This window comes from Carassius carassius, chromosome 46, assembly GCF_963082965.1.
Source record: "Carassius carassius chromosome 46, fCarCar2.1, whole genome shotgun sequence".
Classification (NCBI taxonomy): domain Eukaryota; kingdom Metazoa; phylum Chordata; class Actinopteri; order Cypriniformes; family Cyprinidae; genus Carassius; species Carassius carassius.
The window spans coordinates 11,483,254-11,510,670 of record NC_081800.1 but is presented as its reverse complement, the minus strand read 5'-3'; the positions used below and the strand labels follow the sequence as shown (position 1 = coordinate 11,510,670).

Genomic DNA, 27,417 nt, shown 5'->3' with positions numbered 1-27,417 from the left:
ATATATATATATATATATATATATATATATATATATATATATATATAAATATATATATATATATATATATATATATATATATATATATATATATATATATATATATATATATATATAGCATTATATAGCCTACAAGTACAAGTACAACATACTAAGTAGATATTTAATAATTTCCAATACTATAGATAGCCTGCATATAGAAAAATGTGTAGCAGGGAAACCAGAGAAACATAAAAAAGTAGTTCTGTAAGGAAAAGTGAAAACAGTCATATTTTATTTGCACGAAACAGAATCTCACAGAACGTGTGAATGCCATCTCATAACCGAGAAAGGGTTAAACAGTAGGAGGTAAAAGTAGCTTTTATTCAGTGGGAGCGCGATTCGAGACCCGGGAAAAGTCACGCCTGAGTGTAGAGGCGAAAGACCGAGCGGTCCTTGTAAACGAGACTCCATTTACATATTCACCCTTAGGGTTTAAAGGCGTGTGTACCAGCAGAGATTAGTGTGACACCCCAGCACCTTGGCAGTGGACTAGTCTAACGGCACCTTCAGTCTCTGCGTTTTTGCAATAGCACTACTTCTCCAGAGACAGGTAAGTTTCATACCTCTTCTGCATGGAGCTCTACTGCGCGTTCTCGGGGAGAGTTCAAGTGCTGCATGACCGCGCGTCTGATGATAAAGACTTTTATTCCAACTTTTATTTTAGTTAGGCTACTTTAATTTTTAGATTCTATATGTAACTACAATGCATTTAACTTCGTGTTGTTAAAGCATGGACTGGTGTGTGGCTATGCAGCGTGCATGGCTGAGGCATGCTGAGAGCTTGTCTTATAGCTCATTATGTTAGCGTAAGGAAGTATGTGAGATTTATTCCTCGTTTTCATGCATCACCGGTCTGAGTTCTTTAGTGTGTTGTGCACATTTTCGAACGACTTAAAAGATCGATTAATTCCAAGATTTCCGCGTTCTCGTGAAAAACCAGATGTTTGTTATAGATGCAACATACAAAAAGAGTGCTTTTCTCACATATTTAAATAATAATAGTCGGCAAAAGTAACTGAAACCAGTATTTTTAATTGTGTGGTTTAAGTTTTTCAGAAAGAAGCAAACTTTCTGAATATGCATAAAGGCCATGAAGTAAATGCTCTCAAATAATTTTTGTTAGAATAAAACCGGTTTATTTCGTTGACGTCATAGAAGTGTTATAACGCGCCTCACGCGGATTAAAGTTTTTAACTGTTTTGACAACGTCTCACTTTTGCAACATAGTTATGGAAACAGTTGATTTATATTTCTTTCCTTTTCATTTAGGCGTATTGCCATGTATTTATAGTTCACCGAAAATGAAAGTTCTGCCATTGTTTACTTTCTTCTGTGGAACACACAATGAGATAGATGTCAGTCAGAATGTGAGGAACTGTCGTCGTTCACTTTCCTTGCATTTTTCTTTTTTTTCTGAATAAGGAAAGTGAATAACTAACGAGGCTGACATTCTGCCTAACTGCTCGTTTTGGTATGGCCAACATGAGGTTGCGTAAACGATGACTGAACTTTAATTTTGGGGTGAGCTATCCCTTTAAAACAACAGAAGTGTTAGCGCGTGTGATATATAAGTGGGCGCTGAGTGCAGGTGAAATCCGCAGCGGGGTTGAATGTGAGTTGAGTCGAGCGAGGGTAACGAGGTAATTGGCGTTGGTAGACTGTCCGGCGGAGCGCGCGCTCCGTGCCCCGGGGCCTCTCGAAGGAATGCCGCGCCGTCACTTTGGTTTTGCGCTGCTGCATAGAAATTACTAGACTTCAATCAAACCTTTAGTAAGAATGAGCCTGCACATTGAATTGAGAAGTTAGCTTCGCTTGGCTTTTATTTGTGGCTGATAGTTTAACTAAAACTTAAGTCGTTCATTCAATAATTTTATTTTCTCTGTCAGGTCACATCTGCATTCTCGGTGAACGCGAAACTAGTGATGTCCCATTCGTGTACTACTTTCTTTTCTTTTAATTCAGTCTTCAAATCTTGTTTAAAACTTTAACTTCGACATGAAATCAAAATTCACACTACATTTTTAACAAGTAGCAAGACTGTCTTCAGTTTTAACTATTTCTTCCATTTTGTATTTTTGGGTAAGAATAAAAAGCACTTCATCCAGTATTTAGTGTCTTTCATTTCAACATCATAAAACATTTCTGGAATCTGCATCTGAAATAGCATGTATTTACACAGTTTATGTATCTCAGAGGGGACATGGATTCATTTAAACTGCAGATACAGATGTATAAATAAGCCTAATGTTGTGTTTTTAACATAACATGTTGAATACTGACATTTGAAATAATTTAAAACCTGAAGAAAAAAAAAGTCTAAATGTGAAATTAAAACTACGTAGCCCCACACATGACATGCAGGATAAAATTGTAGACTAAATCGTGTGCACGATTTACAAATTCGTTCCCTCACTGGACTAAAACGTGCACACGATTACTATTGCGTTCCCTCGATTTACTATTTCATTCACTCGATTTATTAAGTGTGCACATGATTTGCTAATTCGTTCCCTCTGAACAACACAACTGGCAGAGAATGTCTAATATGGCGAGAAGTTTCACTCTCACTACACTTCCGGCTTTTGAACTGGTTGCAGTTCCACTCTGATTCCATATGAGGGCGCTCACAGGACGAGTGTGGTAAATGGCAGTATACCCCTCAAAATCCACTTTTCTCAAGATATAATTTTTTGTCTAGTAATTTGAATGTTGTATTCGAAAGGAGACGCAAAGACATTACACATTGCTGGATGTTAGATTTTTTTGAGTCACTTATTTGCTTTAAAAAGTCTTTTAAAATATCAATGACGTCATACACATTCACATTCATTAGCAGAATGCTAGCGTGTTATGGGCAACAAAAACTCAACCTGTAAGAAATCGAAAGGACATAAGTACTCGTTCATTCAACTTTCGACATATAACCCATGTTGAACTTGCAAAACCTGCAATCAGATCTGAGATTTCTCAACGGCAATCGGGTGAAAGGGACAAATTTAGTCGTCTAGCCCCATAGACTCCCATTCATTGTGCACTCATGGCGATCGCCCCCAGTGGAACTCTGGTGGTACTGCAACCAAAATTCAGTACAATAGGACTTAATAGGGAGTGGGAAGGCTCTTCGTAGACAGTGTCTGACAACTGGTGTTTTGTTTCTGAATGAATCGCCCATGTAAGTGATTCAGTTCAAACGCAATGACTCATTTAACAGTGACTTGCTGTGACAATATTATCGTTTATCGCAATAATTTCTTGGACAATTTATCATCCAGCAAAATTTGTTATCGTGACAGGCCTACTTAAGGGGAAGTCTCTATATCTCAGGATTGAATGATTGAATGTAGGGGTTTTTGTTAAATGTGAGCCAAAATCATCACAATTAAAAGAACCAAAGACTTAAACTACTTCAGTATGTGTGCATTGAATTTATTTAATACACGAGTTTCACAATTTTAGAATTACTGAAATAAATGAACTTTTCCATGACATTCTAATGTATTGAAATGCACCTGTATATACTCATATATCAATAAATTAAAAATGAATAAGTAATACAAATAATAAAAAAAAATATATACCAATAAAATTTTAGTTTTGAACAAATCCTAATTAGGTGCAATAGAATGACAAATGTTGTGTAAAATAAGTCCAGTGTGATAATGATAATTAAATACAGTAGTTATATAGTATATATTGTACACTAATCTAGTAATAGATAAGAAATAATAATCAATTGTATTGCACATAAATATATGTGAACCGCACAGAAATTCAGCATATATAGGCTACATTATGTGTCACACTGTTTTTTCTCCTTGTTTATCTGTAAACTAAATAAAATATATTTAAATAATTTATTGTACATATATATGTACTACAGATTATATGTTAAAACTTTAACTTCGACATGAAATCAAAATTCACACTATATTTTTAACAAGTAGCAAGACTGTCTTCAGTTTTAACTATTTCTTCCATTTTGTATTTTTGGGTAAGAATAAAAAGCACTTCATCCAGTATTTAGTGTCTTTCATTTCAACATAAGAAAACATTTCTGGAATCTGCATCTGAAATAGCATGTATTTACACAGTTTATGTATCTCAGAGGGGACATGGATTCATTTAAACTGCAGATACAGATGTATAAATAAGCCTAATGTTGTGTTTTTAACATAACACGTTGAATACTGACATTTGAAATAGGGGTGTGCACGGATAGTCGAACATTCGAATATTCGTTCTGCTCTAATTATTCGATAAATAAAAATGATATTCGAATTTTGCAAAAAAAAAAAAAAAAAAACAAGTTCACAATAAAACCTAATTTGGTCACTTTCTGTGATTCTCCACGGCATATTTGAAGATGTATGCAAGCAAAAAATAATTTATGAATGAATAAGGGGCCGTTCACATATTCTCCTTCTCCAAAGCGCTCGGGCAGAAGCGCTCCTGAGGCGTCTGCCGTTGCTAAGCAACAGTGACGGGCTCTCTCCATAATGACGCGGAAATTTCAGCAAAGGATAAATGGATTTGCAGCACAAAAAAATCGCTTGCAGTAGCTCTGCTACTAAAATTATTATCAGCTGTTCCTTCATCTTGGCTGAGCTTTCAACGTTGTTACGGGAAAGAATGAAGCTGAATGTTTAGTTCTTGTCACATGACCCGCGGTTTGCTTGCGGCATTCTGAAAAGTTGAGATGTTTTTAACTCAATGCTTTGCGGACGCGCCTGGGAAAACGGGCGCGTCGCACCGCGTGCGCATCGCAACCGCGTCGCTTCCATTATGAGCGCACATACCTCCCGCCTACATTGGAAATAACGAACTTGAGCGCACAAAAGACACGATATGTGAACGGCCCATAAGAGCTGCGGTCTTCTGCAGTACTTCAAATATGCCGTGGAGAATCACAGAAAGTGACCGAATCCAAGAACATTGTTGCGGCATCTCTCAAGCAACGAATAAACACTGCTAACTTGGAGAATGCAGTGAAAACTCCTCTTCTCGCGTCCGCACTAGACCCTCGGTACAAACATCTTAGGTTTCTCGATGAAAACATGAGAGAAGTAAGAAAAAAAAAACTTTTTTGAACATTATCAGATCATTTTCTTTGATGTGAGTGGTGCGGATGCAGCCGCCATCATCAACGATAAAGCGGATGCAATGCCCACTCGTCGGAGAAGGCTGAGCCAGTTTTTCAGCGATGATTACAGATAGTCCAGCCGAGACGAGTGGGAACAGTTCTTGCTGGAGCCATGTATTCCACCAGAAGAGGATCCCATTCAGTGGTGAAACGAAAACACGAAGCGCTTCACAAAACCTATTCGTTTAGCACACCGTTATTTGTGAGTCCCGCCAACGTCTGTGCCGTCAGAGCGCGTTTTCTCCGCGGCCGGCCTTATTGTTAACAGACTAAGAAGCCGACTTTCCCCCGATCACGTTTACATGCCTGTATTTCTTAACAAGAACATGTAAAACAATGGAAAAAAAGCAAAAAAGATTTGCTGACAGTTTAAAAGTTTCAAAGTTAAGTGTAATAGGCAATAGCCTAATCGCTGCAGGCTGCTTTACGTTTTTTCTTTGTTCACTTTTTTTTTCACTTTTTATTTTGCTTTTAATCTGTACTTTTGTTTGTTTGCACGCATTGTTAAAGGTTTTCAGCTAAAAAACACGATGTGTAGCCTAATGTTCAAGCTTATTGTGTGTAAGCTTGTTCAAAATGACGGAAACAATAAATGTTGCTGAAAAATAACGTCCGTCTCATTAAACTTAATTTAAATAAACGAATATTCGAATATTCGTTTTTTGTGAGCTCAAATATTCGAATGTGATATTTGCGGAAAACGCCCATCCCTAATTTGAAATAATTTAAAACCTGAAGAAAAAAAAAACGGAGGAGCCCCGCACATGACATGCAGGATAAAATTGTAGACTAAATCGTGTGCACGATTTACAAATTCGTTCCCTCACTGGACTAAAACGTGCACACGATTACTATTGCGTTCCCTCGATTTACTATTTCATTCACTCGATTTATTAAGTGTGCACATGATTTGCTAATTCGTTCCCTCTGAACAACACAACTGGCAGAGAATGTCTAATATGGCGAGAAGTTTCACTCTCACTACACTTCGGCTTCTGAACTGGTTGCAGTTCCACTCTGATTCCATATGAGGGCGCTCACAGGATGAGTGCAGTCAATGGCGGTATACCCCTCAAAATCCACTTTTCTCAAGATATAATTTTTTGTCTAGTAATTTGAATGTTGTATTCGAAAGGAGATGCAATGAAATTACACATTGCTGGGTGTTAGATTTTTTAGAGTCACTTATTTGCTTTGAAAAGTCTTTTAAAATGTCAATGACGTCATACACATTCACATTCATTAGCAGAATGCTAGCGTGTTATGGGCAACAAAAACTCAACCTGTAAGAAATCGAAAGGACATAAGTACTCGTTCATTCAACTTTCGACATATAACCCATGTTGAACTTATTGTTTTATATATATATAAAACAATATATATATAATGTAATAATACTTAGTATTTTCACATTTATGTGTATTTTTTTTAATTTGTACTATTTGTTAGATTTAGCATAGTAGTTTTTTGTTGTTGTATCAAAATCGTATAGAACCGTGACCTCCAAACCGAGATACGTCCCGAACCATGACTTCTGTGTACCGTTCCACCCCTACCACACAGTGATGTAGACTTGTGGGGGCATGTTTGAACCAGACATTTTAGGAGGGTCTTAACTTTTATAAAGAATATCTCTTTGGATTTGAAACTTTAGTCTTTGCAATTTTACAGATCTTCTTTATGCACCAAGAGCTTGTAACACTCAAAAGAGAAAGGAAAAATTTTAATCGCATCATATGACCCTTTTAAACGGAAACGGTGGTGCGTTGAACACCCTGTTCTGATGATGCAAGTGTTGCAACTATGGCAACTGTGAAGGCCATTCTTTGTGTTCTTTTTGAAGAATTTTTGGAGCCTCATGAAATCGGTGTAAATACGTGTTTAATACTGCAAAATACGCTCAATGTTACAGTCACTGCCCTTGCCGTCCAGAATAAAAGAGAACATCCCAATTGAGTTCCTAATTATTGTGATCCAACATTTGCCTCGCATGTCAGGATCAAAAGAAAAACATTGTTTCTAATATAATTGTTGCGCTGAGCTGCAGCGGACACATTTGGAAACAACTTCACTTGGACCCATTGTGTGAGCTGTCTCTTTAATACCGCACAGTACGGTTTATATCGTTGTTACGTGACACACCCACCAAACAAAAGAAAACGCATCTCAAACCCTGTTGCACACTGTTTCCAGGAAACATGTCGTTCAACCCAGAAACCGTAACAAAACGTTGCATACCAGTTTGAGATTGAACGTGCCCCATATTTCAGTTTGGTGACATGAAGGACTTATCTGGTCAAATGTGGTGATGTCCGGTTCATGAACAAATCGTTTGATTTAACGTGTTCTTCTTAGTGAACCAGTCAAGCCAGTTCATCAAATTGGACTGTATTGTTTTAAATGGTTTGCGTCTCCAGTAAACACTAATCCACAAATACTTATTTATTTGTAATTACCCAATATAACCCCACACAGCAATCCAAGTTCAAGTACCTGAAATATTTTTTAAGCATGCTGTCACTATTAAGCTGAAACACTAAGATTGATCACACACACACCATTTGCTTATAACAGTAATTACAACCAGACTAGGGACTAAGGAACTATGCATAACTGAGACTGTTACCTACCACTTTTTATCTAGTTTCCGGGCAGGATTGAAGATCATTTTCCAGGGAAGTTAAAGGAAAATGCCACCGTGTTTCGATAAGAGAACTCGATTACAAAAAATGATCGAGGCAAATTCCTCTGCCTCTAAGCCTCTTTTAATTTATTTTAAATCTCACGTCAGGTTCTTTCGCAATGATTTTTTAAAATGTGACACAACGTGTTTACGTCACCCACAAAGCAGAAGGAGACACATCGCTGCGTCTGAAGTCGCATACTGCAAGGAGTCAGCAGTGTTTTGATTTGAGGGCGCGGGCAAACGTAAAGAGAACGTCGTAGCATGTGTCCATTGCAAGATAGAGCTGGCATACCACAACTAGGGCCCTATGATTTCCACGATGCAGAAAACGAGGAGGGAATCGCGGAATCCAGTCATAAAAACGGAATTTACAGTTTGACGGAATGGCACGGAATTTGCCAAATTTTGAATGAATTAATCAAAAATAGGTCATTGCACTTACATCAAATCACAATATGGACTAATATCTGTAAATATTAAGCCGGAACAGTCTATTTAAATATGAATCCTGCATGTTCTGCATGTCTCTGTTGTGGACAGAAGCGCGTCTTCCTTTATCACACACACTGAGGCGCGCGTGACGCTCCTGTGATTTCAGCTTCTGTCATTTCAGCTTCTGTCATCTCTAAATGAGGACATGAACACATGAACAACATCTCCAGAACTGCCCTGACAGTCACTATATGAGCATCTGATCGTTTGATTTGAGTAAAACTAGCGTCACATCACATACACAGAACTGTAAAGGTACGTCAACCCGTCAAAACAAAAGTCCGGTTAAAGACTATTGTTCACCAGAATGTACATAGCCTACTAGTAAAAAAAAACAAAAAAAAAACTTTTTTTAAGGTTTAATCAAACAACATTTCTTCCATGTTTTATTTTTATTAGTAAATCCCCTTTGTTCACCAAAAAGTTGTTAATTTTCAGTAATTAAAAGATAAATTTAATTAATGTTTTATATGTTTAATGTTTAATGTGCATCTCAGAAAATGCTTTATTAAAAACCCCAACTGAATGGCACTTAAATGCACTTAATTCATCTGTCAACTTTATTGTAATTGTTCACAGTACAAGTAGCCTACAGACAGAGAAACAATGGGTAATAATTAAATGTTTATTTTTGATGTGCATTGCATTCTATGCATTTAAAAAATAAAAATATTTTTTTCTTAAAAAGGAAACTTAGTTGTTCATTTTAAGAGACCCAGGAGTCTTATTTTCTCTTGCATAATCATATTGCACTTTAATTAAGCAAAAACACATTTTATCTGATTACTCGATTAATCGATGGAATTTTTTGGTAGAATACTCGATTACTAAAATATTCGATAGCTACAGCCCTATTCCATATTCCACTATGTTCTTCCCTCAACTTAGACGAGTTGATACGTACATCTCCCGTCTTAGTGCGTTCACTTAATCATTGTAGCGTATACGCCACTATGTTAGCGTTTAGCTTAGCACAATCCAAACAGGGATGAATTTAGAAGCCGCCGAACGCTTCCATGTTTTCCCTATTTAAAGACGGTTACATGAGTAGTTACACGAGTAAGTATGGTGACACAAAATAAAATGTGGCGATTTCCTAAGATAACATTTATGACTATAATGTATGGCGGAAGAGCACTTCGCAGCACTTATCAACTTATCACCATAGTAGAATATGGAAAAGAGGTGGCGTTTTCCTTTAATGACCTTAAGTCTTTAACTGGAAACCATTTTGGACTTAAATGGTAAGATTCTTTGATGTCATGAACGTTGTTTGATTTGAGATCTTGGACCATCCTTACAATGTTCTTGTTATAATGCTCTGCTGCTCATAAGAATTTTTTGTTTAGTTGTGTCATGGAGAAGAAACATTAAACACAGGAATTAGAAGGTTTACCATACCACCCATGCTCTGAATGAGCCTTACACCAACAGTGAATATATGATAGAAAACAAAGAGACAGCTTACATCTTATGAATGAGTCACAGCTTGAGAGGATTTCTCTCTGGGCTCTGGGTGTTTCATGAGGCCGTGGTGCCTGCAGTGGCTGGTTTTGTCTTTGTTCTGGAGGACTTGGTTAGAAGCTGAACAAATCCTTTCAGATCGTGGTTGTATTTGAGACGCTTGTGGCAGTTTCTTTTTAGGGGTGTGGTGGCCTCCTCATCAGTGTCTCATTCATCCAGTAGGCGCTTGTTTCATTTTTAGAGATGGCAAGACATGTAATGATTATTAAATTTGATAAAATGAGGGTGTTATGTTTATGTGAATATACTATTCATAGGGCCCTAAACATATTTTTTGTTAAACTTTTAATAAATTAATGTGAAAATGTATACGTTTCATGATTTTAATTAACTATATATGCTTTTTGATTAATACAATTTAATGTAACTATTAAAAAGGAGTAGAGAAAATTTTAAATGGAAAAAAAAGAATCCAGAAAAATTCAAATGGAAAACATTTTTTTGGAAAAAAATAAAACGGATTTCATAGGCCCCTATAACTGGTTCTTTTGGACAACTGATTCGTTGCGAATTGTATAAGTGCAGGAAAAACGAGGACTTGAATGAAGGGCAATCTGGCGAAGTTTTTTTTAAAACAAATCACAATGAATTATGTATATTAAGTGGATTATTTCTGCCCTGATGACAACTAATTTATTTACTTTATATCTTCAAGAATTAAATCCTCGTACGCACATCACTGCCTGTTACTGTATTTGGGTGCTTAGTTGCTTAGTAGGGCTGGACAATTATGGCCTAAAATCAAAACCTCGATTAATTGAACATTTTACCTCGATTACGATTAATGAACGATTATTTTGTTTCTGTTTTGTTTTTTTTGCCCTCATAGTTCACAGACAAGGTTTGTACTGTAAGCAGGGCCGTAGCTGGGGTCAGCGGGGCCCCGGTGCAGGTTGTACCAGTGGGCCCTGTTTGAAAGTGTTTAATTTGTATGTTCGTTCTGTTTATTTGATTGTGCTATTTACACAGTGTTTACGTTTGTTCAAGTTTGTAAGTGTCCAGGTACAGAAACCGAATAATTAAATGTAAAATAGCACTGTAAAAATTAAACATACAGTCAAACCAAAATTTATTCAGACACCTTCAACATTTCTCACATTATCAGTTTATTTGCTATAGTTTAGAAAATGGTAATAAAATATGACAAGAACTCAAGAGTAGGGCTATAACTAACGATTATTTTGATAATCGATTAATCTGTCGATTATTTTTACGATTAATCGATTAATCGGTTTATGTACTTATATTTTAGTTTTTCCCATTCCCCCCCCCCCCCCCCAAGTAAATTATTAATAAATGGTCTTTATCCTTCCGCATAGATTTTTAAGAGATTTTAACCATTTTGCACTGTCATATCCTAATCAAAAATATACCTGGAGTTGTTTTATTGTGTTAGTAATCCTTTGTCGAACTCTTCTGCAATCAGAACACTGACCCATACTCTAGCAAATTTCACAAGGAGATTTAAAATAATGTTTTTACCATGGCAGTCCTTAGAGCTCCTAAAGTAGTTTAACATCCCGAACGAAGCTTATTAAGGAATCTTTCAGAACATATTTTCACGAAGAATAAGGATAAAACAGAATAAAATTGCAGTGCATTGTATTTTATTATTTACTGGGAAACAGCTTTATAGCTTTTGCTGTGAAATTGTAAACAATCCTTCGAATAAAGTGCCAGTGGCATGAAACCTGAATGGAACTCACAATTTAAAGTAAAATCCATCAGAAGGTTGTCCAGAAAAAAAAATTGGACAGTCACACACAAAAAACCTGCTGTGTGAAAAAGAGCAGTGAATACTTAGAAAAAAAAGTGCATTTCAAATATCTTTAAACATTTATCTCTCTCATTCAGTCATAATTAGGCTGCACGACTGAATTATGAACTGGAAAACTACAAACTGATCACAGAACATGTTTGTAAAGCTTTAAATGTTAACTGTTAAAAAGCAATGTTATCAGCTTTTACGACTAAACATTTGCAAACAACATTGTACTGGAGAATCTGCACAAATAAAAGTCTTAGGGGCCGTTCACATATCGTGCCTAAAAACGCGTGGAAAACGCTAGGCGCGCCGCTTTCTCCTTCTTTCCAAAGCGCTCGGGCAGAAGCGCCCCTGAGGCGTCTGCCTTTGCTAAGCAACCATGACGTGCTCTCTCCTTGAAGACGCGGAAATTTCAGCAAAGGATAAATGGATTTGCAGCTCAAAAAATCGCTTGCAGTAGCTCTGCTACTAAATTTATTTCAAAATGGAAATCCATATACAACTATGATCAGCTGTTCCTTTCATCTTGACTGAGCTTTTAACGTTGTTACGGGAAAGGATGAAGCTGATTGGTTAGTTCTTGTCACATGACCCGCGATGCGCTTGCAGCATTCTGAAAAGTTGAGATGTTTTTAACTCGATGCGATGCGGTGTTTGAAATAACGAACTTGAGCGCGCAAAAGACGCGATATGTGAACGTCCCCTTAAACAGTTCAGTAGTGCAGAGTTTACAGGTTACTCTTCTTTTTTGAAGGCTCAAAGTAAAGTACTCCCAGTCTCCCACATCCCGCTAAATGCTGCAGAGACGCTGTTCGGGAAGCACGTGACATAAAACGAGGCCAGCTATTGGCTATTCGCTACTTCTCCTGCTGTACTGGCTGAGTAAAACCTCCGGTGGCTCATTACTGCCACACTTTGGTCACCGCAGATTTGAAATATGCACGAAATGAGCCGCTTACGGCCAATAAAAGTTATTTAGCAACGAATCGATGACTAAATTAGTTGACAACTATTTTAATAATCGATTTTTATCGATTAAATCGATTCGTTGTTTCAGCTCTACTCAAGAGTTAAACTGTCAGAACAAATTCATCTTGATAATTTCAGATAACTTTGATTGTAATCCATTACATATATTTCTATCAAACAAAACTTCATACAACAGTCAATACTTTGTTGGCCAATTACCAAGCAATGATTAATTGTGTTTAGTCTGTGGTGTGAAAAGGTTGAATTAGCAATTCCGCTAAGGAGAGCTCAGTTCGGTGTTACCGTCTGTGAGACGCGGCTCTCCCTCTGCGTGCGCACCGAGCACAGCGCGAGTAACCAGCTGCTCAGTTCAGCTTTTCCGCGTCTTGTGTTTGAATGCTTTAAAGATTTTTGAATGGTTAAATTGGCAAGTGGCAAAGTTTAATAACACGTGAAAATGATACGCTTTCATGACGACACGCAGCAGCGTTCTGTCAACTGTCCTGAGGATCTTTTTAGACTGACCTCAGACAGACGGTTGAGATCGACTATTAAAGGTGGGATAGTTTTTCCTATTGAAAGCGCGATCTGACATCATAGCTCACTATCAGCAGTTACTTTATGTTCGTAACATTTCTTATAGATTATTGCTCGGTGTAAGAGATAAATAAAGATCAGATAAAGATAAATTAGCACAGTAACGTACCAGTACGAGTGACGTGTGTGAATTAGTCATACTGTCTCTATATTATTGTGAAGCTGTGAGTTGTAAATAGCCTAGTTCCTTCAAAAGTAGAAAAATATGCTATAATAAATTTTGAGATTCTAAGCTACTTTAGTAATAAATCACAGGACAACGTCCTTCGGATGAGACGTTAAACCGAGGTCCTGGCTCTCTGTGGTCATTAAAAATCCCAGGATGTCTTTCGAAAAGAGTAGAGGTGTGACCTCGGCATCCTGGCTAAATTCGCCCATTGGCCTCCGACCATCATGGCCTCCTAACAATCCCCATATCTGCTGATTGGCTTCATCACGCTCTCTCCTCTCCACCAGTAAGCTGGTGTGTGGTGGGCGTTCTGGTGCACTATGGCTGCCGTCGCATCATCCAGGTGGTTGCTGCACACTGGTGGTGGATGAGGAGATACCCCCAGACTATGTAAAGCACTTTGAGTGCCTAGAAAAAGCGCTATATAAATGTAATGAATTATTATTATTATTACAGTGCAGCTGCGCGAACATGGGAGCTATACACATCCAACCGTCTAATCGCTTGAATGTCCAAACCATAAAACAAATACAACTGACAGAGTTTAGTGAAGACTCAAGGCTCACTGCTCGCGCGCCATCACTATGTGTTGAACCGGCGTTCACCTCCGTGTTTTGCATTTATGCCACTGACAGGACGGGACAGAATCATGTGGCTACACACACGATAGTATGTTTTTTAGGGGGAAGTATTAACAGGATTAAAAAACCGAAATAACTGACATGGGAAAATTAAGTCAGTTAGAGGTTCTGAATTTCGGTTTCGATTACTTTTCGATTAATCATCCAGCCCTATTGCTTAGTAACTTAATTGTAAACTTTTGTTTTAACTAATTTAACTAATTGAAATTATGATTACTGATTTTATATATTTGAATGTGTATTTACATTCCATCCTGGGACGATAGACTTGATATATTACATCATTGCTAATGTCATTATGTTAAGGCATTAAAGAACCAGTTCGTGGAAAAGAACCAGACTTCCCATCGTTAGTCATGTGGTCCACCTAATTCCGCCCCTGCCAGCTCCCTTTCAATGAAAATCTGTACACTTGGTTGCCATATTTGCACTTCCAGGCAGCTTTTTTTGGCATCCAAGTCCTATTTACTTAAATGGGGAAATCCTGAAATCAGCAACAAAATCAGACATGTCCTAATCACATGTCTCAGAATACTCACTGATTATTTGGCCCTGACCCCCAAATGGCACACTTGATGTGTACTTGTTGTCTTGCGGTCTTACAATTAATGCTGTTTATACATGTCCATTAAGTCCACAAGACCATAGGCTGTCCGATTTGTCATTTAAGCTTTCACAAGGATGCTCTCCTGCAACCATTTTGCTGAGGTGCAATGGGCAATTGATGTTGAAAAGACATCAAACTGACACCAAAAACCAAAAACAACATGATGTTGACATAATTTTATGTAAACTGAACGTCAGACATATTGGCCTACATATACATTAAACTAATTTCAGTGTGGGATTATCTTCCTATTCTCACCCAATTACCACTGGAAGAAATTGCCATCCAAACTGAATTTAAAATGATGTTACAGCATCTTGATCAAGTGTTGACTAAAATTTGACATCAAATTGATATCAAGGTGCCCGCTTGGGCGATTTGGGATAGGGCCTATGGCTTCTAACGGCAGTGGCAGTGACACAATGACTTAACCAACTGGCGATTTGCTCTTTTATTTAAAAGACATGACTTACTCCACCATATTGTGTGTTGTGCTTTTTCACATTCATATATAATGTAAGTGGTATATTTAAAGTCTTTGGTCCATTTTCCCCTACTTTTGAGTGCAGTGCCCACATTATAAAATCTAATCAACAATCAATGAATAGAACCAAGTCTCTGCTTGCCATTTTTTCTCTTTCGATAATGTTACACTTGTTAATGTTATTGTATAATTTCGATAGAATAACAATTAATTTCACAACACATTCTGAAATGGAGTAACAGAGATTACAGACTTGATGCACATTCTTTATTCTTGATTTTGTATCGACATTTATTCATCAATTCTGTATTTGCATGAGTATTCCAAATCATAAATATGAACGAGAATGTCTTAAATGCACCATTTGAAACTACCCTACTTTTCTACACTTACAGTACTTGAGGAAACTTGTTTTGTATTATTTTTATCATTCATAACAGAATTTGATAAAGATCTTAATCTCTTTTTATGTGAAACTTAATATAGGTTTTGTGATCATTGTGGTAGCTACAAACACACAAAATCCTTCCTCACATTAGGTTCAGTCCACAATCTCTGTCATGCATTCAGACCTTTGATTTGGCCTCTTATTGTATTCTCTCTTATTCACTTCTCAGTTCTCCCACTGGGCTTTGAAAAGACCTAGAGTGTTTATAGGACCCATAAGGAAAACTTGAACATTGTCACTTAGATAATGGACTTGAAATGAGATCCATAGAATTTAAGAAGCAAATGCCTTTGTGTGTGTACTTGCACGTTCTTGTCTGCAGACTTAAGCACAATGTCATTTAGCCATTTCTTGTAGGATGCACCTGGAGGCCTTGCCTGTGTCCTGTTTGCTTAATGTGGTTTGTCACTTTCCCCAATTTTCCTATTTCCCCAAAACTAGTATGTCGGACATAGACTGTTATGTAGACTATACAAAAAACTGCGATAGGACAAGGTCATTATGAGATGTAATGACACAGAAACACATTCGCCACCAGTATGTAATGTAATGTGAACAACAGCTGTGATCTGAAAAAAGAATTAACGTTTTTCTCAATCGCTTTGGCTTAATTCACAAATGAAATATATTTTTTCTTATAACATTAAGTTCAGATTTCTGACCTTTAAGAAAAGTGTTTAAAATAGTGCCCAATGTACCATGAAAGAATTTTCACAGTTGGTTTTATGCATATTTTGAATTGCACATTGTGTTGTGTTCTGTTGTGTTGTGTTTTAGGATTAAAGGAACACAGCCGTTTTTCTCACAGTGTGAACAATTAGTTTCTTGTTTACAGCAGATTTTAATTTCTTATTCTTTTAAGCAAATTGCATGTGTTTTGTCCCATGTTTGCAAATCAGTAAGTACAATTGTCTACAGTTTGCACAATAACCTGAGTTGATTCTCAGTGCAATTGTCACACTCTTCACAACCTCAAACATTCTATTATTGTGTGAGCCACCACATGCAAAATGACTCAGGTTTCAAAATCTGTTAGTTACTGACACAATTACTAGGGTTTGAAGCATGAATTAAATGTTTTGGTAGTTGTAAAAATTGCACTTACAGTTTAATGTTAAGACTGTTGCAAAACTGTTACAGTTTAATGTTAAGACTGAGCCAATGCAATTGAGAAAAAACTCTAGAGAATGTTCACGCTACTCTGTTCTATATAATAAAATGAGGTTGAATGCAAGTCAATGACAACAAAATGTAAATTTTTGTGAATTTTTTGTTTAATAATATAGTGGTCTTTATTTTATTACTAAGGCATAATATTACATAAGACAATTTTGTCTAGGTTGCTGTGGTCTTATAATGGCTTTACCTAAACAATCGTTACCTGAAACAGACACTGAATGTCAGAAACTGGAAGTAAAACCTATTCACAACTGCTACAGATTGCCGTGTAGATATAGATGTAATTTTATTAATAAGATTCGGGAGGAGCGCGTCAGATACTTAGCCTAACCAACACAGGTGGACCATAATCAAGTAATCAATCCCATAGTATAAATATCGCTGACTTACCTCTATCCACTGACGGTTTATCAGCATCCCTCCTCCACCCCATCTCCTCACTTCAAGTTCACTTTATAAATAGACGGGGAAGGGGGGGTACTCTAGGTTCGGGCCATTCCCGAGCTCGGAGCCCTTCCCCGGACAGCACGCCAAATACGCATTCCATACCTCAGCTAATTATATGTAAGCTTGAACTATTGAAATTGATACTGTTCTGTATATGTCTGAAGAATCTGTGTCAATGATTGTGTAATGGTTTTTCAGTATATGAAGCCATTGTTATTTGACCCATTTTTCTATTAATTGTTCATGAAGGAAATTTAGAGTGCTTGTTTCATGACCACATATTATGCTGAGACAGAGGTCAATGTTTAGCTAAAGTCTATAATGCTATCCATTAGGGTTGTGCCGATAGACGATAGTATCGTGTATCGACGATAGTCAGAGATATCAATATAAGCAGATTTCTCTGTCAATAATCAAGACGATATTAGGCTCATTCTCCTATTAATGTATTAAATAATAATAATAATAATAATAATAAATATTTTCATTTTTATTAGGCGGCCTATTAAAATTTGGCTATCAAACTGCCCAACTATTTCACTTCAGCGCTGCATTTCAAACACACACATACACACACACACAGCGCGCACGTAAAAGAGGATTAGAGCCTGTCGCTGAAGAAGTTGTAACGCTTTGACTCGGATAACTCGTTAAATCCATGAAATGAAAGAGATAGAAAACGTATTTTCATGCACACCGCACTGTAATGTGATGCATGCAAAATACATAGTTTTGGCCGTTACAAAGTCTCCATCCACAAACAGACATACATCATCTGCAGATATAGGGTATTTCATTGCACTTTAACAAGTAATCTGAACGGCCTATATATGTACAATATTTTAAAGAGCCCTTACAGACTGAGTTTAATGTCACAGTTATGTTAGAATGCATCTCTGTCTCGTTTCTGTGGCGATGCGTCAGTCTCGTCATGAGGCTGTATGACTGATGCATCAGTTCAATTCAACTTTACTCCAAATATATGAACTTACCTGTTTTCAGTACTTTATATTTAGCGTGTTCGTTTATGTCTAAAATTAGTGTTAGACTTTAAATGAAATCTACTATTGATTTTCACCGTTGACTGATTTAGACTGATAACTTCCGTGCACAGATGCAGCAGATTTGTCACAGGATGTGTGATATGACAGTTGCGTCCGACTATATATGAACTAGCTTTTTTAAATGCAGTATTTTAGTTAACGTTAGTTTATCAGTAGGGGTGCACCGAAATTTCGGCCGCCGAAAATTTTCGGTCGAAATGGCATTATCGGTTTCGGGCCGAAATAAAAAAAACAGCCGAAAACGTAAACCGAAAACGAATGTCACCCGCCCCTCCCATCCGTGAGCAAGCGCTTAGGTTTCACTCACGGTCGAGCTGTTATCACGCGTCTGCCTATCAAAGATTAAGCGTCAAAGGGCTGTCATAATCAAAAAAAGCTTGTCACAAAAGCTGCACAATCGATCGGACCAACCAACACAAGTTTCGAAAACGAAAACAGGGAATCGATTTTAACGGCCTTCTCTCGGAGCGCGTCCTGCTCGTCACTATACGCTAGCAGCGAACGCGCGTCACACAGCAACTGCAGGTTCTGACACACACACACACACACACACACACACACACACAGAGCCTATTAGTGCATAATATCAATGTAGCCTTCAGTAATGTTTTTCATTGATGTTATGGCAGTCCACATTGCTGACTTGTGCGCGTCTCAAGCGCCCTCTTTACGTTCACCCTAATGCCTGTTTAGTTGTCGGTGGATTTGCCTATATTTGGCGTTGAAAAACGGATCAACGCCAAATATAGGCAATTTACTAACGATTCTGTTATGTATGTAATACTGCTTTCCCCCATTGTGTCTGCAGGTGGCACTGCCCCTTGTAATTATTAGTTGTGTTCCTTAAAGAATAAATACAGAAGAAATTAAGTATCCCTGAGTGTTGGCTGTTATTTTGAACGTGGTTTAACCCCAAGTGTTTTATATGTTATGTCAGTGAAAAACATAACATAATTGGCGACGAGGATGGGATTAAATTACCACGAAGCTACTACAGTGAATCGTGAGTAGTTAGGCGTAACAATACTACAATTTTTATTTTATTTTCGCTGCGTAGCTAAAGTGATCTAGGTTAGCTAGGATGATGGCTGCTACCATTGGCCACATGGAAGGTTTTGATGAAAGCGTCGAACCGTGGACCACATATATTGAAAGATTTGAACACTTCGTTGAAGCTAACAGTATTGAGGCTGACAAGAAAGTTCCTGTGCTGCTCAGTGTGATTGGAGGAAAAACATATGGACTACTCCGAAGTCTGATCGCGCCGGACAAACCGAGAGAGAAAAGCTTCAAGCACATCACAGACACACTACAGCAGCACTTCTCTCCGAAGCCCCTGGTCATCGCGGAGCGTTTTCGTTTCCATCGGCGGAATCAGAAGGAGAGTGAGTCGGTGACACAATATGTTGCAGTGCTTAGAGGATTGTCAGAACACTGTGAATTTGGGGGACATTTGGATGATGCACTTCGCGATAGATTTGTATGTGGCTTGAAGAGTGAGGCTACTCAAAAGCGCTTGTTGACTGAGTCTACGCTGACGCTTCAGAGAGCGGTAGAGTTGGCGGTCTCCATGGAAACAGCGTCACGCGAAGCACACCAACTCAGCGGATCACTGACGGTAAATGCACTGTCTTTATCAAAGAGTCAGACTGCAAACAAATGCAAACGATGTGGGAAGAATAACCATAGTGATGATGACTGTTGGTTTAAAGACAAAAACTGTAATGCTTGTGGAAAAAAGGGCCATATCAGTCGCGTTTGCAGGAAAAGTAACTTTAATGATGACAGAAAAACAAAGACTGGAAACACAGCAAAAGCTGCACGGCCAACGAAAGCATTTAAGCAGAAAGGCTATATAAAAAAAAAGAAATGTACACCGCCTTGATGCTGATTTAGTGTCCAATGATGATGACACAGACTCTGATTTAGCTCTGTATAAACTGTCACAGCCAGGAGAAAAGTCCAGTATCACTGTGAAACCAGAAATTGAAGGCATGTCACTGGAAATGGAACTGGACACGGGCGCAGCAGTGTCATTGATTTCAACTTATGAGCGAATTTTGAAACACCTGCCCCTATGCTCAACGGACATTGTTCTTCGAACATACACTGGGCAAGCATTGCGTCCTGAAGGTGTAATCCATGTACATGTAAAAATGGGCAAGCAGACAGCTGTTCTTCCATTGTATGTCGTGCAGGGGGACTATCCACCACTCTATGGCAGAGAGTGGTTGCGTCAGATCAAACTGAACTGGAAAGAAATAAAAACAGTCAAATTGAAGACGCTAGAAGCTGTGCTGCAGAAACATGCCACTATTTTCTCTAAACAGTTGGGAGAAATGAAGAACATCAAAGCTAAAATAACATTGAAATCTGAACACAAACCCAAGTTTTGCCAGCCCAGAGTCGTTCCGTATGCTCTTCGTCCAAAAGTCGAAGCGGAGCTGAACCGTCTCACTGAAATTGGAGTATTGTCACCGGTAGAGTACAGTGAATGGGCTACTCCAATAGTCCCTGTTGTGAAGAAAAATGGAGATGTGCGCATCTGTGGTGACTTTAAGGTGACGGTAAACCCTGTCTTACAAATTGAACACTATCCATTACCGCGCATTGAGGACCTATTCGCTTCATTAGCGGGAGGACAATGTTTCAGCAAATTGGACTTGTCACATGCTTACCTTCAAATGAGGGTCGAGGAGGAATCTAGGAAGTTCCTCACATTTTCCACACAGAAAGGGCTATTTCAGTACAATCGCTTCGGGATTGCTTCGGCACCAGCCATATTCCAGAGAGCTATGGACCAAATATTACAAGGTCTGCCTAATGTCCATTGTTACCTGGATGACATTCTGGTTACCGGGCGGACTGAAGCTGAACACCTGGAAAACCTGGATGTTGTCCTTGGACGACTGGAGCAGTTTGGCTTGCATGCTGAAAAAGGGAAATGTGACTTCTTCAAGGACTCACTGGAATACCTGGGTCACATAATTGATGCAGAAGGTTTGCACAAGTCACCTAAAAAAGTAAGTGCAATTGTCAATGCGCCAATTCCATCAAACATCACACAGCTGAGATCATTTCTCGGCCTGTTAAACTATTACGGGAGATTCATACCCAATCTGGCAAACATAGCAAATCCTTTGAACGCCCTGCTGTGTAAAGGAAAACGTTGGCAGTGGTCTGCAGAGTGCGATGCTGCATTCAAAAAGGCTAAAGAACAACTGGTGTCACAAAATGTCTTGACACACTATGACCCTCAGAACGCCATTCGGCTTGCATGCGACGCATCACCTTATGGCATTGGTGCCGTCATTTCCCACATGCTACCCAACGGTGAAGAAAAGCCAACACGGGTGCTTAATGCGGGGCATGAGAGTCGTTGTTCCCCACAAGCTGCGGAAAAGAGTACTGGAGGAACTGCACACTGGCCATCCAGGAATTGTCTGAATGAAAGCCATTGCTCGCAGTTATGTGTGGTGGCCTGGTATTGATGCTGACATTGAACTGTGTGTGAAAATGTGTCAGTCATGTCAACAAATACAGAAAATGCCATCCCAAGCACCCCTCCACCCATGGGAGTGGCCAAGCAAACCATGGGAACGCATACATGTAGATTTTGCTGGGCCATGTGAGGGTCACATGTACCTAGTCGTGGTTGACGCACATTCGAAGTGGCCTGAGGTGCAGTTGATGACATCAACAACTGCAGGGAGAACAATTGAAGTTTTGCGGAATTTCTTCAGCCATTATGGACTGCCTGAAGTCCTGGTGAGTGATAATGGACCACAATTTGTCTCTCAGGAGTTTGTAACTTTCCTGAAGACCAACCATGTGAAACATATCCGTTCCGCCCCATATCATCCAGCAACCAATGGGCAGGCTGAAAGGTTTGTTCAGTCTCTAAAACATGCACTGAAGACGTCTAAGGGCTCTTTTACTCTTCAGAGACGGCTGGAAACATTCTTGCTGACTTACCGTAACACACCACATCCGACGACAAGAGAGTCCCCGTCCTTGTTGTTTTTGGGACGACAACTGCGCACACGTCTGGATGCCTTGAAACCCAGTGTGTCAACTGCCGTGCGACTCTCACAGACCTCCCAGGTCCTCCGCCGAGCTGGTCGTTTGAAGCCAAGACAGTTTGAAGTCGGTGATGCTGTGCTGGCTCGTGATTACAGAGGGAGAGAAAGATGGACATCAGGTGTGGTGACGGCTCAGAGTGGTCCAGTATCTTATACTGTGGATGTAGGAGCTTCTGCAGAATGGCGACGCCATGCTGATCAACTCTTGTCCATTCCAAATCAAACAGCTGAAACTCAGGTGACACAACCACCTGACATCAGTGATGTGTCTGTTCCTGTACAAACGTCTGTAAATGACACTTCTTCAGCACCACCAACAAAGGAACAAGATGTTAACAATGACACATCAGCAGAGTCTCAGATAAACCATCGCAAACTCAACATTCCATCAGTGCATGTCAGACGTTATCCAGCCAGAGTGATTAAACCGCCCAACCGTCTGACATTATAGAGCCATGAGAAACCTCTGCTCAACATAAATGTAATTAGTTATGTTAGTGAGCCTGTTCTGACATGGGGCAGAATAATCCCCGAACTGGCTCGAGGCAAGAGGCAGTCTACCCTCTACCTCTAGAGTAAAAATAAATAAATGCATCATTTTTGTGTAGCTGAGAATGCATTGTTTTCTTTGTTTCTTGATTAAGAGGGGAGGAAATGTTATGTATGTAATACTGCTTTCCCCCATTGTGTCTGCAGGTGGCACTGCCCCTTGTAATTATTAGTTGTGTTCCTTAAAGAATAAATACAGAAGAAATTAAGTATCCCTGAGTGTTGGCTGTTATTTTGAACGTGGTTTAACCCCAAGTGTTTTATATGTTATGTCAGTGAAAAACATAACAGATTCATTGAACACTTTGCCTATGTCTCAAAAATCGAACAGGATTTTTTTTTCACAAAAGTGACAGCCCTATACGAGAGGACACCAAAGTTGCAATATGTAACATTTGTTCTGCAAAAATCTCCAAAATTGTGGATTTTTTTGCACAATTTTTAAAAAACTATTTTATTTGATGGAACATAAAACTTGAAGAATAATTATTATTTATATTTATTGTAAAAAATATTTTATGTTTTGTTATGTAACTGTTAATAAAAGTTTGATTATTATATTGTGATTTTTCAATTCAGATCCATTAAATCCAAGCAATATATATATACGTTTTTAAAAGAAGCCATTTTCGGCTTCAGTTTCGGTTTTCGGCCTAGTGCATCCTAAATTTTCGGTTTCGGCGCAGAATTTTCATTTCGGTGCATCACTATTTATCAGTATGTTTTTTAAAGTACATTTTTTCGATTACTGGTGATTCCAAAGGCTCTCTCTCGGGCATCTGCGTGGTTTAAAACACCAAATAGTTATGCTATGACAAGAACAAAGAGTCTCTCTCTTGCTCCACCCATGCACGATAATATCATGTATCGCAACCTCACAGGCTGACGATATGACGATTTGAAAAATGGTCCTACACTACTATCCATTTATTTTTTTCTCAGAGGTTTTTTTAAGTCATTGGGTTCATATCTCTAGATTTGATATATTTTGCCTCTTTTTGTCATTCATCCAAGTCTAATATTTCTTTTTTTGACAGGATAGAGAAGAAGAAATTATAAAAACGACTGAAATAGTGATGCCATCCAACAAATACTCCTCCACTATCATGGCGGAAAGTGACAAGATGACTGCCACGGTAAGATAAAGACCGCTATTCACTGAAAATACAAAATCCACCCTGACACACTGTTCCAGTATCTGAATCACTTGAATGATATCAGCCTTACTTTCACTTCAGAAACCATTTTTTTCTCTCCTACATGCACACAAACACTGTGTGGAGGTGTGGAGTGGTGTGGGTATCTCACTCGTCTCCGGTGTTTTGAGTTCAAAATGAGGTCAAAGGTGCAGAGGAATTTATGAGATTAGAGAGAGGCGAGAGAGAGGGAAGTGGTACTGTCTGTTTCTCTTGGAGGAAGAGCTGAGTCGACTGGCAGCTTGACTCAACTTTTTTCTGAATTTTTTACATTCTAACATTTTTCTCCAGATTTTTCTCCATATTCTTTGTAACTATAAATGAGGCAAGACTGCGTCATTACTTTCTTCTGATTCTGCACTCCATAGAGTGCAAAGAGAGAGAGAGAGGGGGAAAGAGAGAGAGCAAGCTCTTTGAATGCTGCACCTGGCTGAGGAAGTGCTCTGGATCCCAGAGATCAGCTGCTTGGCCGGGGAGGAGAGAGAAGCAGACTGGCCATTCAGATGCCCAAGAACACGTGCCATGTCATTTTGAACTCAACTGAACCTACTCTATACTAACAAATCTGTGTTATGATATGTCTTTAATGGCTCTGACATCCTTTTACTCTGTTGCAGCATGTCTGTGTTCTAACGTAATTATTTCTTTATACTTAAAGGAATGTTTGTGTTAAATATGGGTTAAGCTACCGACAAAATTTTTCATATGCTGTCAGTAACCACAGAGAGTAATTTTAACTTGGCTCTTGGCTCAAAAATGTGCTGACAGAAATAGAAGTCTGTGGTGTAAGGCTGTCACGATATCAGTATTTTTTTTCTGAAATCCTGAATCTTGTCATATTCATGACCTGAATGTAAAAAAGTAATCCTGCCCCCCTTTCCATTTACAGTGCACGTTTTAAGAAAAAAGAATATCTCAGTTTGGTTAGCTTTAAGGGAGATTTGTTTGCTTTAAGGTTTGTTTGAAACATTAAGTATTCAAAAATTCTTGCCAAACACTATCATATGAATCATTTGGATAATTCGGTTTTAAATGAACACAAATGTTATTTATAAAAATAAATAACACTTTCACTTTTATTTCGTAACCTATAAAAATGTGTCTTATGGAGTGAAAGAGACGTGCGGATCCATACGCAAAGCTTTATTCATATACAGGTGTATCAATAAATTAGAATGTCGTGGAAAAGTTAATTTCAGTAATTCAACTCAAATTGTGAATCTCGTGTATTAAATAAATTCAGTGCACACAGACTGAAGTCGTTTAAATCTTTGGTTCTTTTAATTGTGATGATTTTGGTTCACATTTAACAAAAACCCACCAATTCATCTCAACAAATTAGAATATGGTGACATGCCAATCAGCTAATCAACCCAAAACACCTGCAAAAGGTTTCCTGAGCCTTCAAAATGGTCCATCAGTTTAGTTCACTAGGCTACACAATCATGGGGACGACTGCTGATCTGACAGTTGTCCAGAAGACAATCATTGACACCCTTCACAAGGAGGGTAAGCCACAAACATTCATTGCCAAAGAAGCTGGCTGTTCACAGAGTGCGGTATCCAAGCATCTTTATAGAAAGTTGAATTGATGCAAAAACAAACAACCAAGAGAACCGCAGCCTTATGAGGATTGTCAAGCAAAATCGATTCAAGAATTTGAGTGAACTTCACAAGGAATGGACTGAGGCTTGGGTCAAGGCATCAAGAGCCACCACACACAGACGTGTTAAGGAATTAGCTGAACCACAGACAATGTCACGGGCGTCTTACCTGGGCTAAAGAGAAAAACTGGACTGTTGCCCATTGGTCCAATGGCTTCTTTTCAGATGAGAGCAAGTTTTGTATTTCATTTGGAAACCAGGGTCCAAGAGTCTGGAGGAAGGGTGGAGCAGCTCAAAGCCCAGGTTACTTGAAGTCCAGTGTTAAGTTTCCACAGTCTGTGATTTGGGGTGCAATGTCCTCTGCTGGTGTTTGTCCACTGTGTTTTTTGAAAACCAAAGTCACTGCACCCGTTTACCCGTGCACCCAATAAATTTGAGCACTTCATGTTTCCTTCTGCTATTCAGCTTTTTGAAGAAGCTGATTTTATTTTCCAGCTGTGTTTGGCACATGCCCAAACTACCAAAAGCGCCAAAAGTTGGTTAAATGACCATTGTATTGGTGCTTGACTGGCCAGCAAACTCACCAGACCTGAACCCCAGAGAGAATCTATGGGCTATTTTCAAGAGGAAAATTAGAAACAAGAGAACAAACGATGCAGATAAGCTGAAGACCACGGTCTAAGAAACCTGGGCTTCCAAACCACCTCAGCAGTGCCACAAACTGATCACCTCCATGCCACGCCGAATTGAGGCAGGAAGTAGTTAAAGTAGTCCGTAGTTTTTAAAGCAAAAGGAGCTCCTACCAAGTATTGAGTACATGTACAGTAAATGAACATAATTTCAAAAAGGCTAACAATTAACTAAAAATGTTTTTTTTATATATATATTAAACAGAGGTGTGACGTGTATTCTTTTTGGCTCATTAAAAATTTATCTTGCTGCCATTTTCTGGATTAATTGTAAAGGTTTAATAGAACTGGGCTGGAAGACCTGCCAAGAGGGCATTGCAATAGTCCAGCCTGGACAGAACAAGAGCTTGAACAAGGAGTTGTGCAGCATGTTCCGAAAGAAAGGGTCTGGTGTTATTGATGTTGAATAAAGCAAATCTGCAGGATCGGACAGTTTTAGCAATGTGGTCTGAGAAAATCAGCTGATCATCAATCATAAAGGCTTCTGGCTGGAGGAGTTATGGTTGATGTGCCTAACTTAATGGTGAAATTCTGATGAAACAATGGGTTTGCTGTAACCACAAGCAGTTCTGTCTTGGCAAGGTTGAGTTAAAGGTGATGGTCCATCATCCAGCAAGAAATGTCTGTTAGACAAGCTAAGATGCGAGTAGCTACCGTCGGATCATCAGGATGCAATGAGAGATAGAGTTGAGTGTCATCAGCATAGCAGTGATATGAAAAGCCATGTTTCTGAATGACAGAACCTAATGATGCCATGTAGACAGAGAAGAGCAGTGGTCTAAGAACTGAGTCCTGAGGCACCCCAGTAGTTAGATGTTGTGACTTGGACACCTCACCTCTCCAAGATACTTTGAAGGACCTATCTGATAGGTAAGACTCAAACCACTGAAGTGTAGTTCCTGAGATGCCCTTTGCCAGTAGGGTTGATAGGAGGATCTGGTGGTTAACCGTGTCAAAAGCAGCGGACACATCAAGCAGGATAAGTACTGAAGATTTGGATTCCGCTCTTGCCAGTCTTAGGGCATCAACAACTGAGAGCAAGG

At 38.7% G+C, this 27,417-nt stretch overlaps 1 protein-coding gene and 1 pseudogene across 1 annotated transcript in view; both read left to right on the top strand.

The window, feature by feature from the left end:
• The first annotated feature begins 381 nt into the window (after positions 1-381).
• LOC132129096 (DNA (cytosine-5)-methyltransferase 3B-like) overlaps positions 382-27,417 on the top strand; it is a 66,974-nt gene continuing 39,938 nt past the window's right edge. Inside the window, exons 1-2 of the mRNA XM_059540543.1 lie at positions 382-592; positions 23,923-24,021. Of these exons, the coding sequence (XP_059396526.1) occupies positions 23,962-24,021 (60 nt within the window). The 5' untranslated portion in view covers positions 382-592; positions 23,923-23,961. The remainder of the gene's footprint in view (positions 593-23,922; positions 24,022-27,417) is intronic.
• Positions 19,339-22,787, top strand: LOC132129004 (uncharacterized protein K02A2.6-like; annotated as a pseudogene).